Source organism: Leuresthes tenuis, unplaced genomic scaffold (genome assembly GCF_036924035.1).
Source record: "Leuresthes tenuis unplaced genomic scaffold, fLeuTen1.0.hap1 SCAF_1, whole genome shotgun sequence".
Lineage (NCBI taxonomy): Eukaryota > Metazoa > Chordata > Actinopteri > Atheriniformes > Atherinopsidae > Leuresthes > Leuresthes tenuis.
Genome location: NW_027325355.1, coordinates 33,592,189 through 33,615,647, shown reverse-complemented (window position 1 = coordinate 33,615,647; position 23,459 = coordinate 33,592,189). Strand labels below are relative to the sequence as shown.

Genomic DNA, 23,459 nt, shown 5'->3' with positions numbered 1-23,459 from the left:
AAGTGTGCCATATGTAATTGCTTCACCATGGGGCTCTTTTATCAGTTAAGGGTACCCCATTTTTACTTGCTTCACTTTGGGGAACTTTTAGTTTTCAAAAGTGCCCCATTTTTACTTCCCTGGGAGTGGGAACCCTCTCTGCACTTTGGGCCACCTTTATCTTTTAACAACACCAGGTGATGTTTAGGTTGAGCGAGTATTCACTTTCGCCCACCCGTGCCATCAGAAAAGTGTGCCAAATTGGACCATCCGCCAAAATGAGTCCAATTCCACATATTTTTTTTAATGACAAATGTTTGCCAAAGTAAACCTTTTGTTTACATGTTGCATTTTTTAACCCTTTTAAGTGATAAAAAGTGTGCCAAAAGTGTGCCATATTTACTTGGTTCACTTTGGGGAACTTTTATCGGTTAAACGTTCCCCAATTTTACTTCCTAGGGAGTGGGAACCCTCTGTGCACTTTGGGCCACTTTTAGGGACCCCATAGCTACTTCATTTTGGAACCCTTTTAACTGATAAAAAGTGTGCCATATGTAATTGCTTCGCCAGGGGGCTCTTTTATCGGTTAAGGGTACCCCATAGCTACTTCATTTTGGAACACTTTTAACTAATAGAAAGTGTGCCATTTTTACTTGCTTCACTTTGGGGAACTTTTAGTTGTCAAAAGTTCCCCATTTTTACTTCCTGGGGAGTGGGAACCCTCTGTACACTTTGGGCCACCTTTATCTTTTAACAACACCAGGTGGCGTTTAGGTTGAGTTAGTATTCACTTTCGCCCACCCATGCCATCAGAAAAGTGTGCCAAATTGGACCATCTGCCAAAAAGGGTCCAATTCTGCATATTTTTTCAGTAACGAACGTTTGCCAAAGTGCACTCTTTGTTTACATGCTGCATTTTCGAACCCTTTTAACTGATAAGAAGTGTGCCATATTTACTTGCTTCACTTTGGGGCTCTTTTATCAATTAAGAGTACCCCATAGCTACTTCGTTTTGGAAAACTTTCAACTGATAAAAAGTGTGCCATATTTACTTGCTTCAGGAAGTAAAAATGGGAATCTTTTAACCGATAAAAGAGCCCTATTTTTACTTCCTGGGGAGTGGGAACCCTCTGTGCACTTTGGGCTACCTTTATCTTTGGGCCACCTTTAGGGACACGCAAGAAAAAACTCATGAACAGTTTCTCCCCAAAAGCCATCACCATACTCAATTCCCATCTGAAAATCAATGAACTATTAACATAACTTGTACAAATGCTCCACTTCTTATTTTGCACTACGTGTTTTTAATTCCGGATGCATACAATGGCACTGAGATGATGGCATAGTAGATGAATGGTGTGAATGAGACAGTGAGAGTATACTTATTTTTTTAAAACTTCCGTAAGTGCACTAAATTTCATTGTATCTGATGACAATATATTTCTATTGTATAATGAACAGTAGATGGCAGCAATATGCCATTGATGCATCTGGGCTGCCAAACCCAAAGAAGAAGAAGTACTTCTATGTCAGACCTGAACACCATGCCACACTTTCAGGTAACAAGAGTCTGGTTCCACAACTTGGAAGCCTGGGAGCTGAGGATTCTGCCTCCCATTCTACTTCTAGGAACCAAAGGTAAGCCTGCTGTCTGAAAATGGAACGCTTTTTTGGGTTAATATGGCTCTTTGAGGATTTTAAGTTTCACTGGGGCTTGGTCATTGAGTGCTTTGTATTTAGGGTGAATTATGATTCCCATTAGACACCAAGGATGTGCTTAACTTTGGACAAATTCCATCAGTGACAGAAGCTGCTCCCACAGACGGGTTTAGGTTAAAGGACACGTCCTGGGTCGAAGTTCTTTACAGTAGTTTTGGAAGCCAAAGTTATTTCGTTCAGATTCGCTGGATGGTAAGACGGTGCGTTCGTGGACAAAACGATGACTTGACATTTGTTTGAAATTAATGGCAGAAAATTCTTGTTCATTCTTGAAATGCTTTAAGTTTTACTGATCTGTTTTATTTATTCAACCTGTGTGGCAGTGAGTGTTGCCAGAAACAATACAGAACACCAACTGATGAATGTGTGCCTTTATTCATATCAAAGTGGGTTAAAATGAGTCACTCAAAAAGTAGTTCAGAGTAAAACTCTACATTGTGGAACTCTTGGTGAAACAATGCATTTGTTTTACCACAGATTATATACATTCCTAATGATGCTCCCAGGAAGGACCCCGGATGCAGTCGTGTTTACTGCCGATCAAGTCAAGATCGAGCTGGAATACCCACGACTACTGTGGAGTAAAATGACACCAAACTAAATGCCTAACAGATATTTTCTCTTATGAAATGCGTTCAAAGATGAACAGAACTGTTTTTTTTGTAAAAACGGACAAATCTGGAACAGCAACATCTGAAAAAAGCTAGTTAAACAACAAAATACTGTCACACTTGTTATAGTTTGTGCGATTTAGCTGTGTCAGAGGTTAAAAATAAATGGCTTTTCTAAATTTGACACTTATCTCCATCCTGCACTCAGTTTCACCCCCAGTTTATCACAACGAAATGACAAAAATAAGATAAAACAGTATCGAATAACACCATTTATATACTTTGTACAAAATAGATAAACATGTAGATATACAAATAGTATCTGTCCATTTCTAATCAAATGTACTGCAATCGCAAGAAGTGCTTCTCTGAGTGGAAGAGACTATATCTTCTCAACAGAACCCAGAGACACAGAGGAGCCAGGCCAGAAGCCAAAGCCAGGATGCAGAGGTTCGGTGAATGTGATCTTTAAGGTGTGGAGGTGGATCAGTGTGTCAGAGGAGGCTCTGTAGAAGGACAGAGTGCCAGCAGGATGGTCCACATACACTGCTACTCTGTGAGAGGCGGCAGAGGAGTAGGAGAAGGAAGAGATGAAGTCCCTTCTGCTGTTGTGGCAGACGGAGTACCGACCTTCATCGGAGCAGCTCAGACTCCAGGACTGACTGTTAAATCCAAACTCGCAGTCGTTGCTGTTTCCTTTTTTCCTGATTTCTCTGTAACTCACTGATATCTCTACCTTCCCGCTCCACTCGACCTCCCAGTAACAGCGACCAGTCAGACCATCGCTGCACAGCAGCTCAGGCCAGAAGTCAAATCTGTCTGGATGATCAGGATACTTCAGATCCTCCTCCACCATGGTCACCTTCCTGCTGTTGTCAGACAGTTTGAGGTTTTTGTTCACTGTGTTTGTGTCGATGGCGAGTCGACAGGAATCTGATGGAGAGAACAAACACAATCCAGCTGCAGTTATTGATCTATCATCTCTTTATTCATGCAGCTTGGCAACTCTTTTTAGGATGTGTGCCTATCGTATGACCTACGACCTCAGCGTTATACAGAGAAATACAAGAAAAAGAACAGATACATCGCCCTGGCACCACTTATATTTCCTTTACTTACCTTGTTTGTGATGCAAGTGCCTGAATTGCTACACAGCTTTGTAACAAGTTCATCAGCACTGACGGCAAAGTTTTTGCTTTTGTTCCTGACTGTAGCACCACATAATGGTATTTACCTTAAAGCAGCACCTCAGCTGAGGTTCCAAGTGAGTTAAACTGATACTGAGAAGACTGCTGATTGGCTAGAGACAATCCTCGTCTATGGGCATTACAATGTCTCAGTGGCAGCACAGGTAAAAAAGTGACCTCCCACTATCTTTTCCAAAGCTGTTTTCCTAGACCTCATGGAAGACGTGTTAAGAAAAAATGGAAAAGACAACCACTCCGCAGTGATAATTCAACCACAATTGCACTCTGTGCTCTTATGCCAAAGCATTGGACCTCATTTCCTTAGTATTTGGAGAATTCCAACAGCTCTTGGCTGCAGCTCAGATATAGTCAGTTAATTTCACACAGTTAGGAAGGTTCCTAAGCAAAATGGAGAACTGAACCAGACACCAGCACTATGATGGGAAAAGACCAATCATGCTGTGCTGAAAGAAGCGTCTCATGTCCATCAACCACCGCTGCAAACTGATGAGACGATGCATTGACACTTTGAGTCATGAGTGCTATTTCCTGAATTACCTTCCTTTTTTGTTGGTCCACATTTGTCATTGAAAAAATATGTGGAATTGGACTCATTTTGGCGGATGGTCCAATTTGGAACACTTTTCTGATGGCACGGGTGGCTGAAAGTGAATACTCGCTCAACCTAAACGCCACCTGGTGTTGTTAAAAGATAAAGGTGGCCCAAAGTGCAGAGAGGGTTCCCACTCCCTAGGAAGTAAAAATGGGGCACTTTTAACTGATACAAGTTCCCCAGTGAAGCAAGTAAATATGGCACAAATTTTATCAGTTAAAGTGTTCCAAAATTAAGTAGCTATAAGGTCCCTAAAGGTGGCCCAAAGATAAAGGTGGCCCAAAGTGCACAGAGGGTTCCCACTCCCTAGGAAGTAAAAATGGGGAACTTTTGACAACTAAAAGTTCCCCAAAGTGAAGCAAGTAAAAATGGCACACTTTCTATTAGTTAAAAGTGTTCCAAAATGAAGTAGCTATGGGGTACCCTTAACCGATAAAAGAGCCCCCTGGTGAAGCAATTACATATGGCACACTTTTTATCAGTTAAAGTGTTCCAAAATGAAGTAGCTATAAGGTCCCTAAAGGTGGCCCAAAGATAAAGGTGGCCCAAAGTGCACAGAGGGTTCCCACTCCCTAGGAAGTAAAAATCGGGCACTTTTAACTGATACAAGTTCCCCAGTGAAGCAAGTAAATATGGCACAAATTTTATCAGTTAAAGTGTTCCAAAATTAAGTAGCTATAACGTCCCTAAAGGTGGCCCAAAGATAAAGGTGGCCCAAAGTGCAGAGAGGGTTCCCACTCCCTAGGAAGTAAAAATCGGGCACTTTTAACTGATACAAGTTCCCCAGTGAAGCAAGTAAATATGGCACAAATTTTATCAGTTAAAGTGTTCCAAAATGAAGTAGCTATAAGGTCCCTAAAGGTGGCCCAAAGATAAAGGTGGCCCAAAGTGCACAGAGGGTTCCCACTCCCTAGGAAGTAAAAATGGGGCACTTTTAACTGATACAAGTTCCCCAGTGAAGCAAGTAAATATGGCACAAATTTTATCAGTTAAAGTGTTCCAAAATTAAGTAGCTATAAGGTCCCTAAAGGTGGCCCAAAGATAAAGGTGGCCCAAAGTGCACAGAGGGTTCCCACTCCCGAGGAAGTAAACATTGTAGTGTACATCCACTGAGTTATCAAAAAGAAAGTCCTTATATTGGCCTGCTACTTACAACCATGCCAAGATGTTGTATGTTACCCTGTGCAGCCTTCTGAGACTAACTTTGGAGAGTCCAACTTCTGTGAGGCCTCTGAGTAAGCTTAGGGATCTCTTGCTCTTTGGGAACAACAGCAACTCAGCCACAAAGTGGTAGGCCACGTAAAATGACAGAGCAAGGTCAGCAGAGGCGCAGAGGTCGCCAACTTTCAGCAGACTCAACCACTACAGACCTCCAAACTTCATGTGGCCTTCAGATCAGCTCAAGAACAGTGCGCAGAGAGCTTCAAGCAATGTGTTTCCATGGTAACTGCATCCAAGCCATACATCACCCAGTGCAATGCAAAGCGTCGGATGTAGTGGTGTAAAGCTGCCGCCACTGGACTCTAGAGCAGTGGAGACACATTCTCTGGAGTGAAGAATCACGCTTCTCCATCTGGCAGTCTGATGGAGGAGTCTGGGTTTGGCGGTTGCCAGGGGAACGGTACTTGTCTGACTGCATTGTACCAAGTGTAAGGTTTGGTGGAGGGGGGGTTATGGTGTAGGGTTGTTCTTCAGGAGCTGGGCTTGGCCCCTTAGTTCCAGTGAAAGGAACTCTGAATGCTTCAGCATACCAAGAGATTTTGGACCATTTAATGCCCCCAACTTTGTGGAAAAAGTTTGGGGATGGACCCTTCCTGTTCCAACATGACTGCGCACCAGTGCACAAAGCAAGGTCCATAAAGACATGGATGAGCCAGTTTGGTGTGGAAGAACCTGACTGGCCTGCACAGTCCTGACCTCAGCCCGATAGGACACCTTAGGGAGACTGCAAGCCAGGCCTTCTGTCCAACATCAGTGTCTGACCTAACAAATGCGCTTCTGGGCAAAGCTCCTAAAGACACACCTAAAACTTGTGGAAAGCATGCCCAGAAGAGTTGAAGCTGTTATAGCTGCAAAAAGTCAGCCAATGTCATATTAAACCCTATGGATTAAGAATGGGATGTTATTTAAGTTCATATGCGTGTAAAGGCAGATGAGCAAATAGTTTAGGCAATATAGTGTATGTGCACGATATTTAAACCCTTACCTCAGAGTTTCCAGTCCACAGTTCGGACTCTTCAGTCCAGCAGACAGCTGCTTCACCCCTGAATCCTGCAGGTCGTTGTTACTCAGGTCCAGTTCTTTCAGACTGGAGGACAGGAAGCTGAGAGCTGAGGACAGAGCTGCACAGCTTCTCTCTGAGAGGTTACAGCCACTCAGTCTGTGGAGATAATAACACCAGAAAGTACAATAAAGAAATTAACAAGCAGCCAGTGACGCTGTGTTTATCAATGACAATCTGTTAATCTAACTATTGGTATACTAACAGAGCTTTGTTGGAGGCTTTGACCACTGGCAGCAGCCTCAGAAGAGCCTCCTCTGAAGCAAAGTATTTCGTCAGGTCAAACACATCCAGATGTTTTCCTGATGACAGTAAGATGAAGCCCAGAGCTGACCACTGAGCAGGAGACAGTTTATCTGTGGAGAGACTTCCTGAACTCAGGGCCCGTTGGATCTCCTCCACCAGAGAACGATCATTCAGTTCATTCAGACAGTGGAAAAGATTGATGCTTCTCTCTGCAGACAGATTCTCACTGATCTTCTCCTTGATGTAATTAACTGTTTCCTGAATGGCCTGTGATCTACTTCCTGTCTGTGAGCTACTTCCTGTTTGTGAGCTACTTCCTGTCTGTGATCTACTTCCTGTCTGTGAGCTACTTCCTGTTTGTGAGCTACTTCCTGTTTGTGAGCTACTTCCTGTCTGTGATCTACTTCCTGTCTGTGATCTACTTCCTGTTTGTGAGCTACTTCCTGTTTGTGAGCTACTTCCTGTTTGTGAGCTACTTCCTGTCTGTGTCAGCAGGCCTCGTAGGAGACTCTGATTGGTCTGTAGGGAAAGACCCAGGAGGAAGCGGAGGAACAGGTCCAGGTGTCCATTTGGACTCTGTAAGGCCTGGTTCACAGCACTCTGGTAGAAGAGAGTCTCTTTCAGTGTTTCAGACTCCTGAGACGTTGATTCTTCTCCCATCAGGTTGAGTCCAGAGCTGATGAAGGTCAGATGGACATGAAGAGCAGCCAGAAACTCCTGAACACTCAGATGGATGAAGCAGAACACCTTCTCCTGGTATAGACTTTTCTCCTCTATAAAGATCTGTGTGAACACTCCTGAGTACACTGAGGCTGCTGAGATATCGATGCCACACTCTGTCAGGTCTGATTCATAGAAGATCAGGTTTCCTTTCTGCAGCTGCTCAAAAGCCAGTTTTCCCAGAGACTCAATCATCTTCCTGCTCTCTGGACTCCAGTGTGGATCTGTCTCAGCTCCTCCATCATACTTGACCTTCTTCACTTTGGCCTGAACCACCAGGAAGTGGATGTACATCTCAGTCAGGGTCTTGGGCAGCTCTCCTCCCTCTCTGGTTTCCAACACATCCTCCAGAACTGTAGCAGTGATCCAGCAGAAGACTGGGATGTGGCACATGATGTGGAGGCTTCGTGATGTCTGGATGTGGGAGATGATGCTGCTGGTCTGCTTCTTATCTCTGAATCTCTTCCTGAAGTACTCCTCCTTCTGTGGGTCAGTGAACCCTCTGATCTCTGTCACCATGTCAACACAGCCAGGAGGGATCTGATTGGCTGCTGCAGGCCGTGTGGTTATCCAGAGGCGAGCCGAGGGAAGCAGGTTCCCCCTGATGAGGTTTGTCAGCAGCACATCCACTGAGGTGGACTCTGTAGCATCAGTCAGGGGCTCCTTGCTGTGGAAGTCCAGAGGAAGTCGACACTCATCCAGACCGTCAAAGATGAACACAACCTGGAACTGTTCAAACCTGCAGATTCCTGCTTCTTTGGTTTCAGTAAAGAAGTGATGAACAAGTTCCACCAAGCTGAACTTTTTCTCTTTCAGCACATTCAGCTCTCTGAAAGTGAATGGAAACATGAACTGGATGTCCTGGTTGGCTTTGCCTTCAGCCCAGTCCAGAGTGAACTTCTGAGTTAAGACTGTTTTCCCAATGCCAGCCACTCCCTTTGTCATCACTGCTCTGATTGGTTCCTCTCTTCCAGGTGGGAGTTTAAAGATGTCTTCATGTCTGATGGATGTTTCTGCTCTGCCTGCTTTCCTGGATGCTGCTTCAATCTGTCTGACCTCATGTTCTCTGTTGACATCTCCAGTTCCTCCCTCTGTGATGTAGAGCTCTGTGTAGATCTGATTCAGAAGGATTGGTTTTCCTGCTTTAGCAACGCCTTCAAACATGCCTTGAACCTTGGTCTTCCACTTAGACTTCAGTTTTGAACAACACGTGTGAGGAGATCCTGAAAAGCACACATATTATCGTCAGCTTCCCATATTTTTTGCAATTACTTTACCATCTCTGGCTGATCCACAAAAACACAATGGACCAAAGGAAGAGAAGAGGGCATCATCAATGACATTCTGAAATAACAAAGTTGATAGAAGCACATCTGTACTTAAAATGTCAAAGAATGATAGTTCTAGGAGAAAGAGTAAGGTTAAAAATAAAGAGCAAAGTATTCCAATGCCACCTGAAAGTGAAAATATTCCTCTGGTAAACTCTAAAATAAGCTGTCACCAGTTCCCTGTTACCTGCCCGGGGAATTCACTGCTGTGCTTTTGGCCGTTGTTTACATCCCTAACGCCACAGCAGTGCCCAGCAGTCTCCATGACGACAGCAGCGCCTTAGAGACCACTCATCCCGATGCTGTCTCTATTGTCACGACCACATCTCTCTGTTCCTGTATCCGGCTTACAGACAAAGATTAAAACAAGCGACCCCAGTCCCAGCAAGTGGAACTCTGGTCCCCAGAGACTGAGGGCCACCCTACAGGACTGTTTTGCCTGGACTGACTGGATGTGTTTAAGGCTGCAGCCGCTCGGGAGGACTCTTCCATCCAGGACTATGCTGAGTCTGTCACCCATCTTCACAACATTGTACCCAACATACAAGTCAAGAAGTTTCCAAACCAGAAGCCCTGGATTAACAGTCGTGTGCTCGGTCTGTTGCATTTAACACCGAGATCGAGTCCAAAGCCGCCAAGTGTGGACTGAGGAAAGCCATCACAGCAGCAAGGAGGCAGTACAGAGAGAAAAGCTTCTACTCCACATCTGACCCCAGGCAGTTGTGGCTATATTCCCGTCCCTAACAACAAGTGTTTATGTTGGTTTAAACCTTTTTGTTCTACACAGATAATAAATTGCGTGTACACCATGAAATTCAATGACCAATAAACTCGGGAACTGTGCCCTTGTCATAACACCCCTTTATCATCTTGCTGCCGTCAATATTCCCAGGACCTGGATTTGAGGACCTGACTGCAAGGCACTCAAGGCTTCGTCCCCCGTTTTGTTTCACCTGCTTTGTTTAAATCTGACATTGATTCCTGATACGCCTCTTTTGATTAAATAACTTTTTATGAATGATTGAAAACTGCTTTTGGACAGTTATAGCAGTGACTAACTAACTAAACCCCTCATATGCAATGTAAGGGCTAAAAAATATAGACCTTCCTTGCTGACATGTCACATCTTTTAGAGAAATCCTCTTACTGCTCTGCAGACGCTCAGCCAGCTCCTCCTGCTTCATTCTCCTCAGGAAGTGAACTGTGATCTGCAGAAAGGCTTCTTTGCTGTTCCTTTGTTCTTTATCCTCCAACAACTCCTCATCCTCCACATCTAAGCATTCTGGGTAAGGTGCACTCAGGACCTTCTGGATCTTCTTCAGCTCCTCCTTCACAAAAGTGAGCATGTTGTCCTCCAGCAGCTGGAACAGAACACTATATGAATGAGCCAATCAGGCTGAAATCATGGAGCCAAACATCAGATCCATGTTGGACACACTGACAATCCGCTGGTCTGCAAAGTGCAGCCTGGAGATGACTGAACACAACAGATGGAAAAGTAGCTGCTGTACATGTACAGACCATAAATATGGAGTCCAGCTGTGTCTGATGCTGCTGGGCAGACTGCCCACTGGGAACCTCTGAGCTCTGCTGGTCCACTCTGTGTATAGAAAAATGGGTGAATACAAATAGAACATTTCTGGGAATTTTGGTATGGGCATGCCCTACTGCCCATTGCTCCCTTGCTGCTTTGCTTTGGGGTGGTAGTGCTTGTGTTGTGTTCTGTTTAAAGTGGTTCTGTCTAATGAGTTCTGGTTGTGTTTGGGGTAGTTGATAATGGTCAAATAAACCACACCCCCTGGTGATTGAGGGTTGTTTATGGGTTGTTTATGAACCACACCCGTTATTGTTTGGGGTTGTTCTGGTTCTGTCTGAAGTGGTTCTGGTTATGTTTGGGGTGGTTAATAATGGCAGATAAACCACACCCCCAGCAAAGGGTTGTTGATGAACCACACTCCCTGTTTCCAGAGCACCCCGGGTCTTTGAACGTTTGAATGATGTCTCTACGATGAAATGTTGCCAAGCAACAAGCCTTCAAAATCAGCATATCAATCAATTAGCTTCAAAATTAGCATAAAGTTAAAGTTTACTTTCTCAAAGACTGTAAATCCCAGCATAATGAGGCTACAATATGTTGTGGTCCAAATCGTCCCGAGTCTTTAAATGTTTGTACGATGTGTGTACGATAAACTATGGCCGAGCAAAAGGCTTCCGAAATCAGCAGGTGTGTTCATTAGCATTAAAGTTACAGTAGACTTAACGTTGAAAATTCTCAAAAATTGTAATGCCACCCTAATGAGACTTTAATATGTTGTAGTCCAAACTGTCCCGAGTCTTTAAAAGTTTGAACGATGTCCGTACGATAAAGTTTGGCCGAGCAAAGCCTCTCCAAAATCAGCATGTCAAACATTAGCATTAAAATGATGACCAATTTAAAGTGTCATATCTCAGAAACCGTAGTAGCCAACATAACGAGACGAGAACATGTTGTAGTCCAAAACTTCAGGTGTGTTTGAACATTTGACCGATGTCTCTACGTTATAGTGCGGCCGAGCAAAAGTCCTCCAAAAATCGGCATAATAACCTCGTAGCATCAGCTAACAGAGCACAAAAACATAGTGAGTTCATGTCTATGTGATGCAACATTAGCAAATATGCTAATGATGCTAGTATTTAGCATGATGCTAGCATCTGCTGGTTCTGTCTAAGTTGGTTCTGGTTCTGTCTGAGGTGGCTCTGGTTATATTTCATTCACTCTTAGGCTCCCCTTAGGAATGCATAGGATTTGTGTTGCCACGGTAACAAGCCTCATGTTAACGGTTTAACGGTTTTAACGTTAAATTTCTCAAAAACCGTAACAGCCAGCATAATGAGACTGAAATACGTTGTAGTACAACGCGTCCCGGGTTGGGGAACATTTTAATGATTTTTCTACAATGAGCTGTTGTCTAGCAACAAGCATCCAAAATCAAATTTCCACTTTTTTTTAATTTAAACATATATATATGTGAATTAATTTGTGTATGTAGGAGCAGCTGAAGGTGGGTCCTCGATTTCCATGGCTTCAATCAAGAAATCACCCGAAATGACCTGTGTCTCCCAATGGTAAGCGGAACATTTCAATAGCTTATACTAGACAACAGGTCTTTTTTGAATATTAAACCTGGTTTATATCCTGTGAATATACCACACCTTTGTTGTGTTGCTCACTAATTTCTCAAAGCTTTAAGCAGCTAAGCAGCAGCCTGCTGACTGTTCCTCTCCTGAAGCTGGAACACAGCACCTCCATCAGCTGGATGGGGTTCAGACGTACAGCTTTTTAATTCTAAATAAATCTGTCTGTCCTCCTCCATCCAGCAACACCTGCCACCTGAGTGGAAGTTCCTGCCGACACTGTTAGAGCCAAAGCCCAAAGGTGCCACCTGCTGGACCAGCTGCTGTCCTGCAGACACCTCCTTGCATCTTCAGCTTCAGGCTTCCAGTCCATTGTTCAGATCAGCTGCTTTGCATTAAACCAGTTTTCTTTCTTCTCTGTTTCCCATTTAACATCAGTGTTCTGGTGATCCATTTAACCTTTGACCTTTTTCATGAGAATTGTTCATCTCTGTGGTGAAATCGTCTTCAGCTCTCACTTCTGCACTTTTAAAATTCAATTTAAGGTCCAATTAGGCTGGCATTCATTTAATTTAACTCTCAGAATGACTCAGCAACATTTCAAGACTTTTCCCTTTAAATCCTTTTGTTGTTTTTAACCCTTCAGCTTTTCTTTGCTGACACTTCTGCCTTTTTCAATCAGCTTCAAATCGTTTAATTTCTTTTTCTGAGGGAACTTTATCTGTGTCAGTGAAGGTGTACCTCTGAACATCTGGGTGGTGCCTTTTCCTCGGAGTATGTTTCATGGAAGGGTCAGTCTTCTGGGACTCAGAGCTGGGTTCAGGTGAGCCTGGGTTTTCCAGCTTCCTCCTAAACAACACAAAATCATTTATGAACATAGAAATGGATGTGAAACAGAGCTGAGCTCACATTAAACACATGCTGGAATAAAAGCTGTTCAGACCGACTCTGCTACATTTTACTCTGTGACAACATTTACACTCAGCTCACTTCTGAGAGGACGGATGTTGGCCTGATTTGAATTCTTCATAACGACCCATTGAGTTGTCGCTCTTCATGGACACACAGCTGGGTTCAGGCTCATTTTCAGGTCCTGGTCCAGGCTGGATCCTGTGAATAAAAAAAAAAAAAAAAGCAATTTTGTTACGGTAATGAACATAATAACTAAAATTACTGTATCAATAAAAACATTTCTGAATGTTTACACTATGTGACTATTCTGAACTATTAATAGAACATGCATGGAAAAAATAAAAGGTCTACCTTTCATACATATTCAGTTATCATCAATTGAAAATGTGTTACGGTAATGAATTTATTTGGTCAATGACTCAATAAAACATTCCGAAAATGTATTAAAGAACGTGTATTGATCACTAATTTTAATTGAGCCAGTTAATTCAGACCCTGCTTAATTTCGACCTAAAATTGACCTAAATTTGTTTTTGCCAAAGTTAGGACAGTTTGGTGAGAATCACCCATATGAACATAGAAATGGATGTGAAACAGAGCTGAGCTCACATTAAACACATGCTGGAATAAAAGCTGTTCAGACCGACTCTGCTACATTTTACTCTGTGACAACATTTACACTCAGCTCACCTCTGAGAGGACGGATGTTGCTCTGATTTAAAGTCAATAAGACGAGGCATTGACCGGTCGCTCTTAAAGGACACACAGCTGGGTTCTGGTCCTGGTTCAGGTCCAGGTTCAGCTTGGATCCTGTGAATAAAGGTGGTTTGGTGAGGTGAGCTCTGACATGGAGAAGAGTCGTGTAAATATGTAAATATTTGGATGGGAATGAGTGATACCTTCAAATTTAATTTTTGTACAGGAACTATTTGTCAAGTCTTTTCAGATTACTGAATTGACAGTTTTTTTTAATTATTTGTGAAATTTACAGTACAGGAAAGATTTAGTGTAAAAAAAAAAAGCAATTTTGTTACGTAATGAACATAATAACTAAAATTACTGTATCAATAAAAACATTTCTGAATGTTTACACTATGTGACTATTCTGAACTATTAATAGAACATGCATGGAAAAAATAAAAGGTCTACCTTTCATACATATTCAGTTATCATCAATTGAAAATGTGTTACGGTAATGAATTTATTTGGTCAATGACTCAATAAAACATTCCGAAAATGTATTAAAGAACGTGTATTGATCACTAATTTTAATTGAGCCAGTTAATTCAGACCCTGCTTAATTTCGACCTAAAATTTACCTAAATTTGTTTTTGCCAAAGTTAGGACAGTTTGGTGAGAATCACCCATATGAACATAGAAATGGATGTGAAACAGAGCTGAGCTCACATTAAACACATGCTGGAATAAAAGCTGTTCAGACCGACTCTGCTACATTTTACTCTGTGACAACATTTACACTCAGCTCACCTCTGAGAGGACGGATGTTGGTCTGATTTAAAGTTAATATAATCAGGCATTGACCGGTCGCTCTTAAAGGACACACAGCTGGGTTCTGGTCCTGGTTCAGGTCCAGGTTCAGGTTCAGCTTGGATCCTGTGAATAAAGGTGGTTTGGTGAGGTGAGCTCTGACATGGAGAAGAGTCGTGTAAATATGTAAATATTTGGATGGGAATGAGTGATACCTTCAAATTTAATTTTTGTACAGGAACTATTTGTCAAGTCTTTTCAGATTACTGAATTGACAGTTTTTTTAATTATTTGTGAAATTTACAGTACAGGAAAGATTTAGTGTAAAAAAAAAAAGCAATTTTGTTACGGTAATGAACATAATAACTAAAATTACTGTATCAATAAAAACATTTCTGAATGTTTACACTATGTGACTATTCTGAACTATTAATAGAACATGCATGGAAAAAATAAAAGGTCTACCTTTCATACATATTCAGTTATCATCAATTGAAAATGTGTTACGGTAATGAATTTATTTGGTCAATGACTCAATAAAACATTCCGAAAATGTATTAAAGAACGTGTATTGATCACTAATTTTAATTGAGCCAGTTAATTCAGACCCTGCTTAATTTCCACCTAAAATTGACCTAAATTTGTTTTTGCCAAAGTTAGGACAGTTTGGTGAGAATCACCCATATGAACATAGAAATGGATGTGAAACAGAGCTGAGCTCACATTAAACACATGCTGGAATAAAAGCTGTTCAGACCGACTCTGCTACATTTTACTCTGTGACAACATTTACACTCAGCTCACCTCTGAGAGGACGGATGTTGGCCTGATTTAAAGTTAATATAATCAGGCATCGACTGGTCGCTCCTCATGGAAACACAGCTGGGTCCTGGTTCAGGTTCAGGTTCAGGTTCAGCTTGGATCCTGTGAATAAAGGTGGTTTGGTGAGGTGAGCTCTGACATGGAGAAGAGTCGTGTAAATATGTAAATATTTGGATGGGAATGAGTGATACCTTCAAATTTAATTTTTGTACAGGAACTATTTGTCAAGTCTTTTCAGATTACTGAATTGACAGTTTTTTTAATTATTTGTGAAATTTACAGTACAGGAAAGATTTAGTGTAAAAAAAAAAGCAATTTTGTTACGGTAATGAACATAATAACTAAAATTACTGTATCAATAAAAACATTTCTGAATGTTTACACTATGTGACTATTCTGAACTATTAATAGAACATGCATGGAAAAAATAAAAGGTCTACCTTTCATACATATTCAGTTATCATCAATTGAAAATGTGTTACGGTAATGAATTTATTTGGTCAATAACTCAATAAAACATTCCGAAAATGTATTAAAGAACGTGTATTGATCACTAATTTTAATTGAGCCAGTTAATTCAGACCCTGCTTAATTTCGACCTAAAATTGACCTAAATTTGTTTTTGCCAAAGTTAGGACAGTTTGGTGAGAATCACCCATATGAACATAGAAATGGATGTGAAACAGAGCTGAGCTCACATTAAACACATGCTGGAATAAAAGCTGTTCAGACCGACTCTGCTACATTTTACTCTGTGACAACATTTACACTCAGCTCACCTCAGAGACCGCTGGTCTGATTTAAAGTCAATATAATCAGGCATCGACCGGTCGCTCCTCATGGAAACACAGCTGGGTTCAGGTTCTGGTCCTGGTTCTGATCCAGGCTGGATCCTGTGAATAAAGGTGGTTTGGTGAGGTGAGCTCTGACATGGAGAAGAGTCGTGGACAGTTGGAGACGGTGGTCTCACCTCTTAGAGGATGGATGTTGGTCTGATTTGAAAATTATCTCAAGACCCTTTGACTGGTCGCTCTTAAAGGACACACAGCTGGGTTCTGGTTCTGGTTCTGATCCAGGTTCTGGTCTCTGGTGGATCCTGATGGGAAAACAAAGCTTTTAAGCCTGCATGAGATACTTAATTACCTTTAAATCAAATAACTGATGTTAACTTACTCTGCTTTTGAGGCTTGTAATTTGGGTCCAGCTCCAGGTTCTGGTTCAGGTCCAGGTTCAGGTTCAGCTTGGATCCTGTGAATAAAGGTGGTTTGGTGAGGTGAGCTCTGACATGGAGAAGAGTCGTGGACAGTTGGAGACGGGGGTCTCACCTCTGAGCTTTGCTCCGGCTCTCATGTTCCCCACACAGAGTGGTTTTAGTGTCCTCACACTGATCCATGCTGCTGGATTCACAGCAGCTCACACACTTCCTGCCTTCAGCTGCAGAGGAAACACAGATCATTCATCTGCACATCAACTCAAACCCTCTTTCCATCGTTTGGGCTGTAAAAGATCAGCTGCTCCTCTGATTGGCTCAGATTCTCTGTTTCATATCAGTCTCAGTTGAACATCTACTGAAGGACAAAGTCCTTTCTGTCTTGTTCAGCATAACCAGAGAGTTCATGCAGAGAAGGGAAATATAACTCCAATCAGAACACAGCAGCGTGTTGGAATATGTTAATATGGGGAGAAGAGACATGTGAGATTTAAAATAACCTGCAGTTTGCATATGAATTTAAACGTTGTTGCGTCCTTTAAAGTGTGGAAGAATTTGAAACCAAAAGGCAGGTTGCAGTCATTTCCGTTGGCTGTGAGCTGAGGTTCGCTGCCGATTAACGCGCCATAAAGGACCATTTCACTACTTTTTCACATGTTTTCCTAACAGATTAGATGCTGTGTGAAAACCACAAAAATCTAAGCTGGATTCAATTATTCCAGAAAGGTATAGATTCGTTGATATCTTGTTTGGGATTTGTGAAAATGATGAAAATGTGCGCACATCTGTTTTTCTAGCACTACATTAACTTCACATTGAATGTGGCCCTGTGAGTAACTGTCTCCACAGGAGTCCTGCAGCGAGGATAAAGCTGTTCTCCAGCGGCTGTCCGGCTGCGCTCAGAGCGCTTTCAGCGGCTCATTTCCGCCTCCTTCACAGACCTCTGACAAGACTGACAAGCTTCACCTGTCCCTGTTATTTAGGCCAGTTGGATAGATTTAGGAAAATACAGAATGTGAATACATAATGTCAAAGAACAAAGCCAATTCTAACATTAATACCGCTGCTCCTGCTCCACAGCTTCTGCCACAAAATGGAGGCTTAAACCATGAGCCTGCTCACACGGTCGCTTTAGTTGCTCTGTTACCAACTATAAAGCCACAGATTTCTGCTGCTCCTGCTGTAAGTGAGCTGCTGTTCACAGTCAGACATTTAAAACACGTTAACTTTACCTGCACGGGGAGCTTCACGCGGAGAAAAACAGCGCGCGACACAGAAAACTAACTGCGTCACCACTTATTGGAAAGTGAAAGTTAAACGGCTCTGTTCGGGAAATAAAGAAGGGGGTTGGACTCAGGCTCTGGCTACAAACTCAAGCTGTTAAAATGTCAACAGCGTTGTTAGCCCGATTTTTTCATTGGAAGCTCAAGAACAAGCTGGAGAAATCGTTTATTAAAAAAGTATTTATTAGTGGTCACATAGTAAAGTATATTGCAGCTGGACTCGGAGTGCCAGAGCAGGAAATCCGTCAGGCCGAGCCCCGATATCCGGAAACATTTCATATTTATATTCAGCTTTATCTCACAGAAGTTGTTTTCACACTTGTCAGAGTATAATTGGCCAGTTTTGGGTGCCATGCTCAGGCCAGCCGCTGTCCTTGTTGTGTTCTTTGGATGTGATAAACAATGTGTGTGAGTGCTGTTTTAGGCGTGGATCTAATGTACCAGACCTATCTGCTCCAATAGAGATATTCTGTCTGACCCAGTTGTTTATGTCCTTCTAAGGTCTTGGACCATTTAAGGTCATCTGTTGTGCAGCAGAGTGGAAAAGTACCAGCTAGGAACATAGGTTATTTAGTAAAATACAGAATATGAATACATAATGTCTAAGAACAAAGCCAATTATAACAGCGTGATCTTGTTGGATTAAAATCACACTTGGTGACATGTCATGAAAACCTCTGACTTTATTCATTCTTTCATGGGGTGATGGGAGTAAAACGCTGACTGTGTGTTTTACACACTTATTATTTTCGCTAGAATCTCAGGCAGGGGCGACTCTAGGGTCGGAGCTTTCGGGGTCCTGAGCACCCAACGGGCCCCACTGCCACCACCCTCCCTTTTTCACACTAAAACAATAAATATGTCCATTGAAAAATGATCAATAAGGCATCATGGGGACATTTTGGTTGTGTTGAATGAATATAGCTCAAATTTTCCAGAGGATATCCATTCATTTTTTTTTAGAATTGTCATCTCTAAAATGGCTAAGCTAATAAAAACCAGCGTTAATAGTGTGTGTGTCCAACTTCAAAAGTATTTTCTCTTTGAAGGTCACTCTCTGGGCCATAAACTAATTCAATAATAATAAAAAAGAGGGGTATGGAGAACCAAAACAGAATTGGACTTTGTTTTGGTTCCTGTTGAAGGTTGGTGCACTGCAGCCATGGTTATAAGTATGAGCAGAAGTGTGGGGATAGTCATTAACGGCTCTGGAGGTGATCGTGCACAAGCGCTAGCAAGTGATAGGAAGTTCGGTTCTTTTTAGGGAGTCAGATCAAGTCATTTGACTGTAGCCGCGCTAACGGAACTAAATGGGCTAACGGAACTAACCGGGCTAACTTAGCTAACGGAGCTAACTAGGCTAACGGAGCTAACCGAGCTAACGGCGCTAAATGGGCTAACTTAGCTAACTTAGCTAACAGAGCTAACGGAGCTAAATGGGCTAATTTAGCTAACTGGGCTAACTTAGCTAACTGGGCTAACGGTGCTAACGGAACTAACCGGGCTAACTTAGCTAACAGAGCTAACGGAGCTAAATGGGCTAACTTAGTTATCTGGGCTAACTTAGCTAACAGAGCTAACGGAGCTAAATGGGCTAACTTAGTTAACTGGGCTAACTTAGCTAACGGAGCTAACCGGGCTAACGGAGCTAAATGAGCTAACTTAGTTAACTGGGCTAACTTAACTAAATGGGCTAACGGTGCTAACGGATCTAACCGGGCTAACTTAGCTAACTGGGCTAACTTAGCTAACGGAGCTAACCGGGCTAACGGAGCTAACTGGGCTAACTTAGCTAACGGAGCTAACCGGGCTAACGGAGCTAACTGGGCTAACTTAGCTAACGGAGCTAACAGGGCTAACGCAGCCAACTGGTAAACGGTGCCTGGACTCCAGGACTCGCCGATATGATGTCGGAATTGGAAGAACTGTCGGTAAAATGAAAAAAGCGTGAGACGCAGCTTTGAGTCGTTGCTCTTCATGGACACACAGCTGGGTTCTGGTTCTGGTTCAGGTTCATTCCTGTGAATAAAGCTCTCTGATGAATGCAGGACTGAACATGAACAGCTGCAGATAAGTAGCAGCAGGACTCCATCCTGCAGGATCCCTGCAGACTGACAGGAACCACCAGGGGGCGCTCACTGCTCTCCGTTAAATATGATTCACCCACTGATGAGCCCACACAGAGGCTCCAGACACACCTGAGTTCTGATCCTCCATAAAACAGCTGGAGGATCAGAGTCCAACAGGATCAGAGTCCAGGATTAATCTGGATCTCATACCAGGACAGAGTTTTATTGTGTTCAGAGAGCAGAGATGAACAGAGTGTGAGTGAACAGCACATTCCAGTCAGAGCTGGTCTGTTGGAGGAGAAAACAGCAGCAGGCTGAGTGGGAACATTTCATGTTGGTAACAAGCTGCAGCTCCTCATCAACACACTGATTGTTGCTGTTTACTCTCACCTCACAGGACTTGTGTCTCATCAGCCGAGGAAATCTCTCTCTGCTCGGAGACTTTGTTAAAGGACTCAAAGTGTCACTTACTCTGCTTCTTCCACGAACTTCTTCCCTCTGCAGCTCTCTGCTGTCCGGACCGGGTCTGTGTGGAAGAAGAGGAAATCCTCGGCTTCTTCTCTGACATCAGTCCTCTGTGTCTGCAGGCTGCTGCCGTCACTCTGAAGCTCTGAAACCATAAAAGAGTCTTAAAGCGACCAGAGGTCAGCTGCTGCAGCTTTATATGACTTTAGTTCATCAATAATTAACCTGCAGCAGCTTTCTGAGTGAACCTGAAAACAAGCAAGTTTGGACTTTTATTTAAATGAAGTTCAGGATTCAGTTTGTCTGTTTCTGGTCTCCTTCATCCAATCAGAACATCCGATCATCTTTAATGGCAGCACATGTGACCAGTTTGTCCCTGATACCATAACTGGATCAACACAGATGATCTTTTAATAAACAGTTGATTTATGTTCAGTCTTTAAGGAAACGGACTCTTCATTGCTGGGGAGTTGTCTCCCTCTGGTGGTCAGAAGAGGAACTGCACGATGTCCGTTTGATGAACACAGACATGTTTTTAAATAATTTCAATACTTTAGTAAAGTTCTTATAATTGTAATAATGCCTGCTGGAAACTCTAAAAGCTTGGATTAGAGAAACTGGACCTTTTATTACAGAAAGAAGACAAAGTTATTGAAAAGTTTTAATCCTTTGCTTTCACAGAATCTACTTTACAGGTTCTTAAAGCTTGAATTAACCTCCAATCCTGGAACAACCCAACTACTGAGGTGTCTGATGCTTCAGATGTTTGAAGAAGAGCATCAGAGAAAAGCATGTGTGTAAGCAAGAGATGCACCGAGTCAAATATGGACGTTTGGAGGCGTTCCGAAGGCGTCCAGAGAAGGCTCGCCACAGATGTAAACATGGTCTTTTGGCTGTAAGCTGTAAGTTGTAAGTTTTCTCCCACTTAAAGAGGAGCAGCACCCACAGGACGGAGAGGTTGCATTAGACCACTGGGCTTGAAGGATCTCTCCAGATCTCCAGATTCTGAGACGGACCTGGTTGGCAATAAGAGTTTCTGTGTTGGACTAAGTCCGTGTCAGCAGAGTTTTACCGTCGACACATCGGCCGACTGAAGGCGACCGATTCCCCACACAACTCTCCTGAGTGTCCAGTGCAACAACTGCTTCGGAAGGAACATCCTCTGCAGTGCAGCTGATGGACTCTGATGGCACAGATGCTTTCATTACGTTGATTTCTCTCAGGAAAAGGAGGAAAGAGAAGAATGGTGGAAGTCTGTCTGAGCTCATTCTGAAGGTTAAAAGCACCAAATGTTCTCTGCAGTCAGATTATGGAGACGATGAAGTTTCTGTCTCTGAGTTCACCTTTGGAAGAATTTTCACTTTGATTTTCATGCTCCGATGGACTGGATGTGACGTCATCAGAGAGCTTCAGATATCAGATTTATCATCATGGTCAGATAATCGATAATCGACGACTCTTCTCGATGTCAGAGCCCAGCGCTCACATCACCAAACGCCACCTTTATTCACAGGAATGAACCTGAACCAGAACCAGAACCCAGCTGTGTGTCCATGAAGAGCAACGACTCAAAGCTGCGTCTCACGCTTTTTTCATTTTACCGACAGTTCTTCCAATTCCGACATCATATCGGCGAGTCCTGGAGTCCAGGCACCGTTTACCAGTTGGCTCCGTTAGCCCTGTTAGCTCCGTTAGCTAAGTTAGCCCAGTTAGCTCCGTTAGCCCGGTTAGCTCCGTTAGCTAAGTTAGCCCAGTTAGCTATGTTAGCTAAGTTAGCCCAGTTAGCTCCGTTAGCTAAGTTAGCCCAGTTAGCTCCGTTAGCCCGGTTAGCTCCGTTAGCTAAGTTAGCCCAGTTAGCTCCGTTAGCCCGGTTAGCTCCGTTAGCTAAGTTAGCCCAGTTAGCTCCGTTAGCCCGGTTAGCTCCGTTAGCTAAGTTAGCCCAGTTAGCTATGTTAGCTAAGTTAGCCCAGTTAGCTCCGTTAGCTAAGTTAGCTCAGTTAGCTATGTTAGCTACGTTAGCCCAGTTAGCTCCGTTAGCCCGGTTAGCTCCGTTAGCTAAATTAGCCCAGTTAGCTAAGTTAGCCCAGTTAGCTCTGTTAGCTCCGCTAGCTAAGTTATCCCATTTAGTTAAGTTAGCCCAGTTAGTTCCGTTAGCCCATTTAGCTCCGTTAGCCCGGTTAGCTCCGTTAGTCCGGTTAGCTCCATTAGCTAAGTTAGCCCAGTTAGCTCCGTTAGCCCGGTTAGTTCCGTTAGCCCATTTAGCTCCGTTAGCCCGGTTAGCTCCGTTAGCTAAGTTAGCCCATTTAACTCCGTTAGCCCGGTTAGCTCCGTTAGTCCGGTTAGCTCCATTAGCTAAGTTAGCCCAGTTAGCTCCGTTAGCCCGGTTAGTTCCGTTAGCCCATTTAGCGCCGTTAGCCCGGTTAGCTCCGTTAGCTAAGTTAGCCTAGTTAGCTCCGTTAGCTAAGTTAGCCCAGTTAGCTAAGTTAGCCCGGTTAGTTACGTTAGCCCATTTAGTTCCGTTAGCGCGGCTACAGTCAAATGACTTGATCTGACTCCCTAAAAAGAACCGAACTTCCTATCACTTGCTAGCGCTTGTGCACGATCACCTCCAGAGCCGTTAATGACTATCCCCACACTTCTGCTCATACTTATAACCATGGCTGCAGTGCACCAACCTTCAACAGGAACCAAAACAAAGTCCAATTCTGTTTTGGTTCTCCATACCCCTCTTTTTTATTATTATTGAATTAGTTTATGGCCCAGAGAGTGACCTTCAAAGAGAAAATACTTTTGAAGTTGGACACACACACTATTAACGCTGGTTTTTATTAGCTTAGCCATTTTAGAGATGACAATTCTAAAAAAAAAATGAATGGATATCCTCTGGAAAATTTGAGCTATATTCATTCAACACAACCAAAATGTCCCCATGATGCCTTATTGATCATTTTTCAATGGACATATTTATTGTTTTAGTGTGAAAAAGGGAGGGTGGTGGCAGTGGGGCCCGTTGGGTGCTCAGGACCCCGAAAGCTCCGACCCTAGAGTCGCCCCTGCCTGAGATTCTAGCGAAAATAATAAGTGTGTAAAACACACAGTCAGCGTTTTACTCCCATCACCCCATGAAAGAATGAATAAAGTCAGAGGTTTTCATGACATGTCACCAAGTGTGATTTTAATCCAACAAGATCACGCTGTTATAATTGGCTTTGTTCTTAGACATTATGTATTCATATTCTGTATTTTACTAAATAACCTCTGTTCCTAGCTGGTACTTTTCCACTCTGCTGCACAACAGATGACCTTAAATGGTCCAAGACCTTAGAAGGACATAAACAACTGGGTCAGACAGAATATCTCTATTAGGGCAGATAGGTCTGGTACATTAGATCCACGCCTAAAACAGCACTCA

General features: G+C 42.9%; 1 protein-coding gene across 1 annotated transcript; it reads right to left on the bottom strand.

Annotated features, from left to right (window-relative positions):
* Positions 1 to 2,669: 2,669 nt before the first annotated feature.
* LOC140291183 (uncharacterized) lies at positions 2,670 to 20,187 on the bottom strand. The gene is made up of 9 exons (XM_072379397.1): positions 20,054 to 20,187; positions 16,346 to 16,454; positions 15,003 to 15,122; positions 10,206 to 10,284; positions 9,832 to 10,045; positions 6,596 to 8,579; positions 6,316 to 6,489; positions 6,003 to 6,054; positions 2,670 to 3,237 (listed from the first exon to the last, which is right to left on the bottom strand). The coding sequence occupies exons 1-9, from the start codon at positions 20,148 to 20,150 to the stop codon at positions 2,692 to 2,694; spliced, it is 3,375 nt and encodes a 1,124-aa protein (XP_072235498.1). The 5' UTR covers positions 20,151 to 20,187; the 3' UTR covers positions 2,670 to 2,691.
* Between the last annotated feature and the right edge of the window lie 3,272 nt (positions 20,188 to 23,459).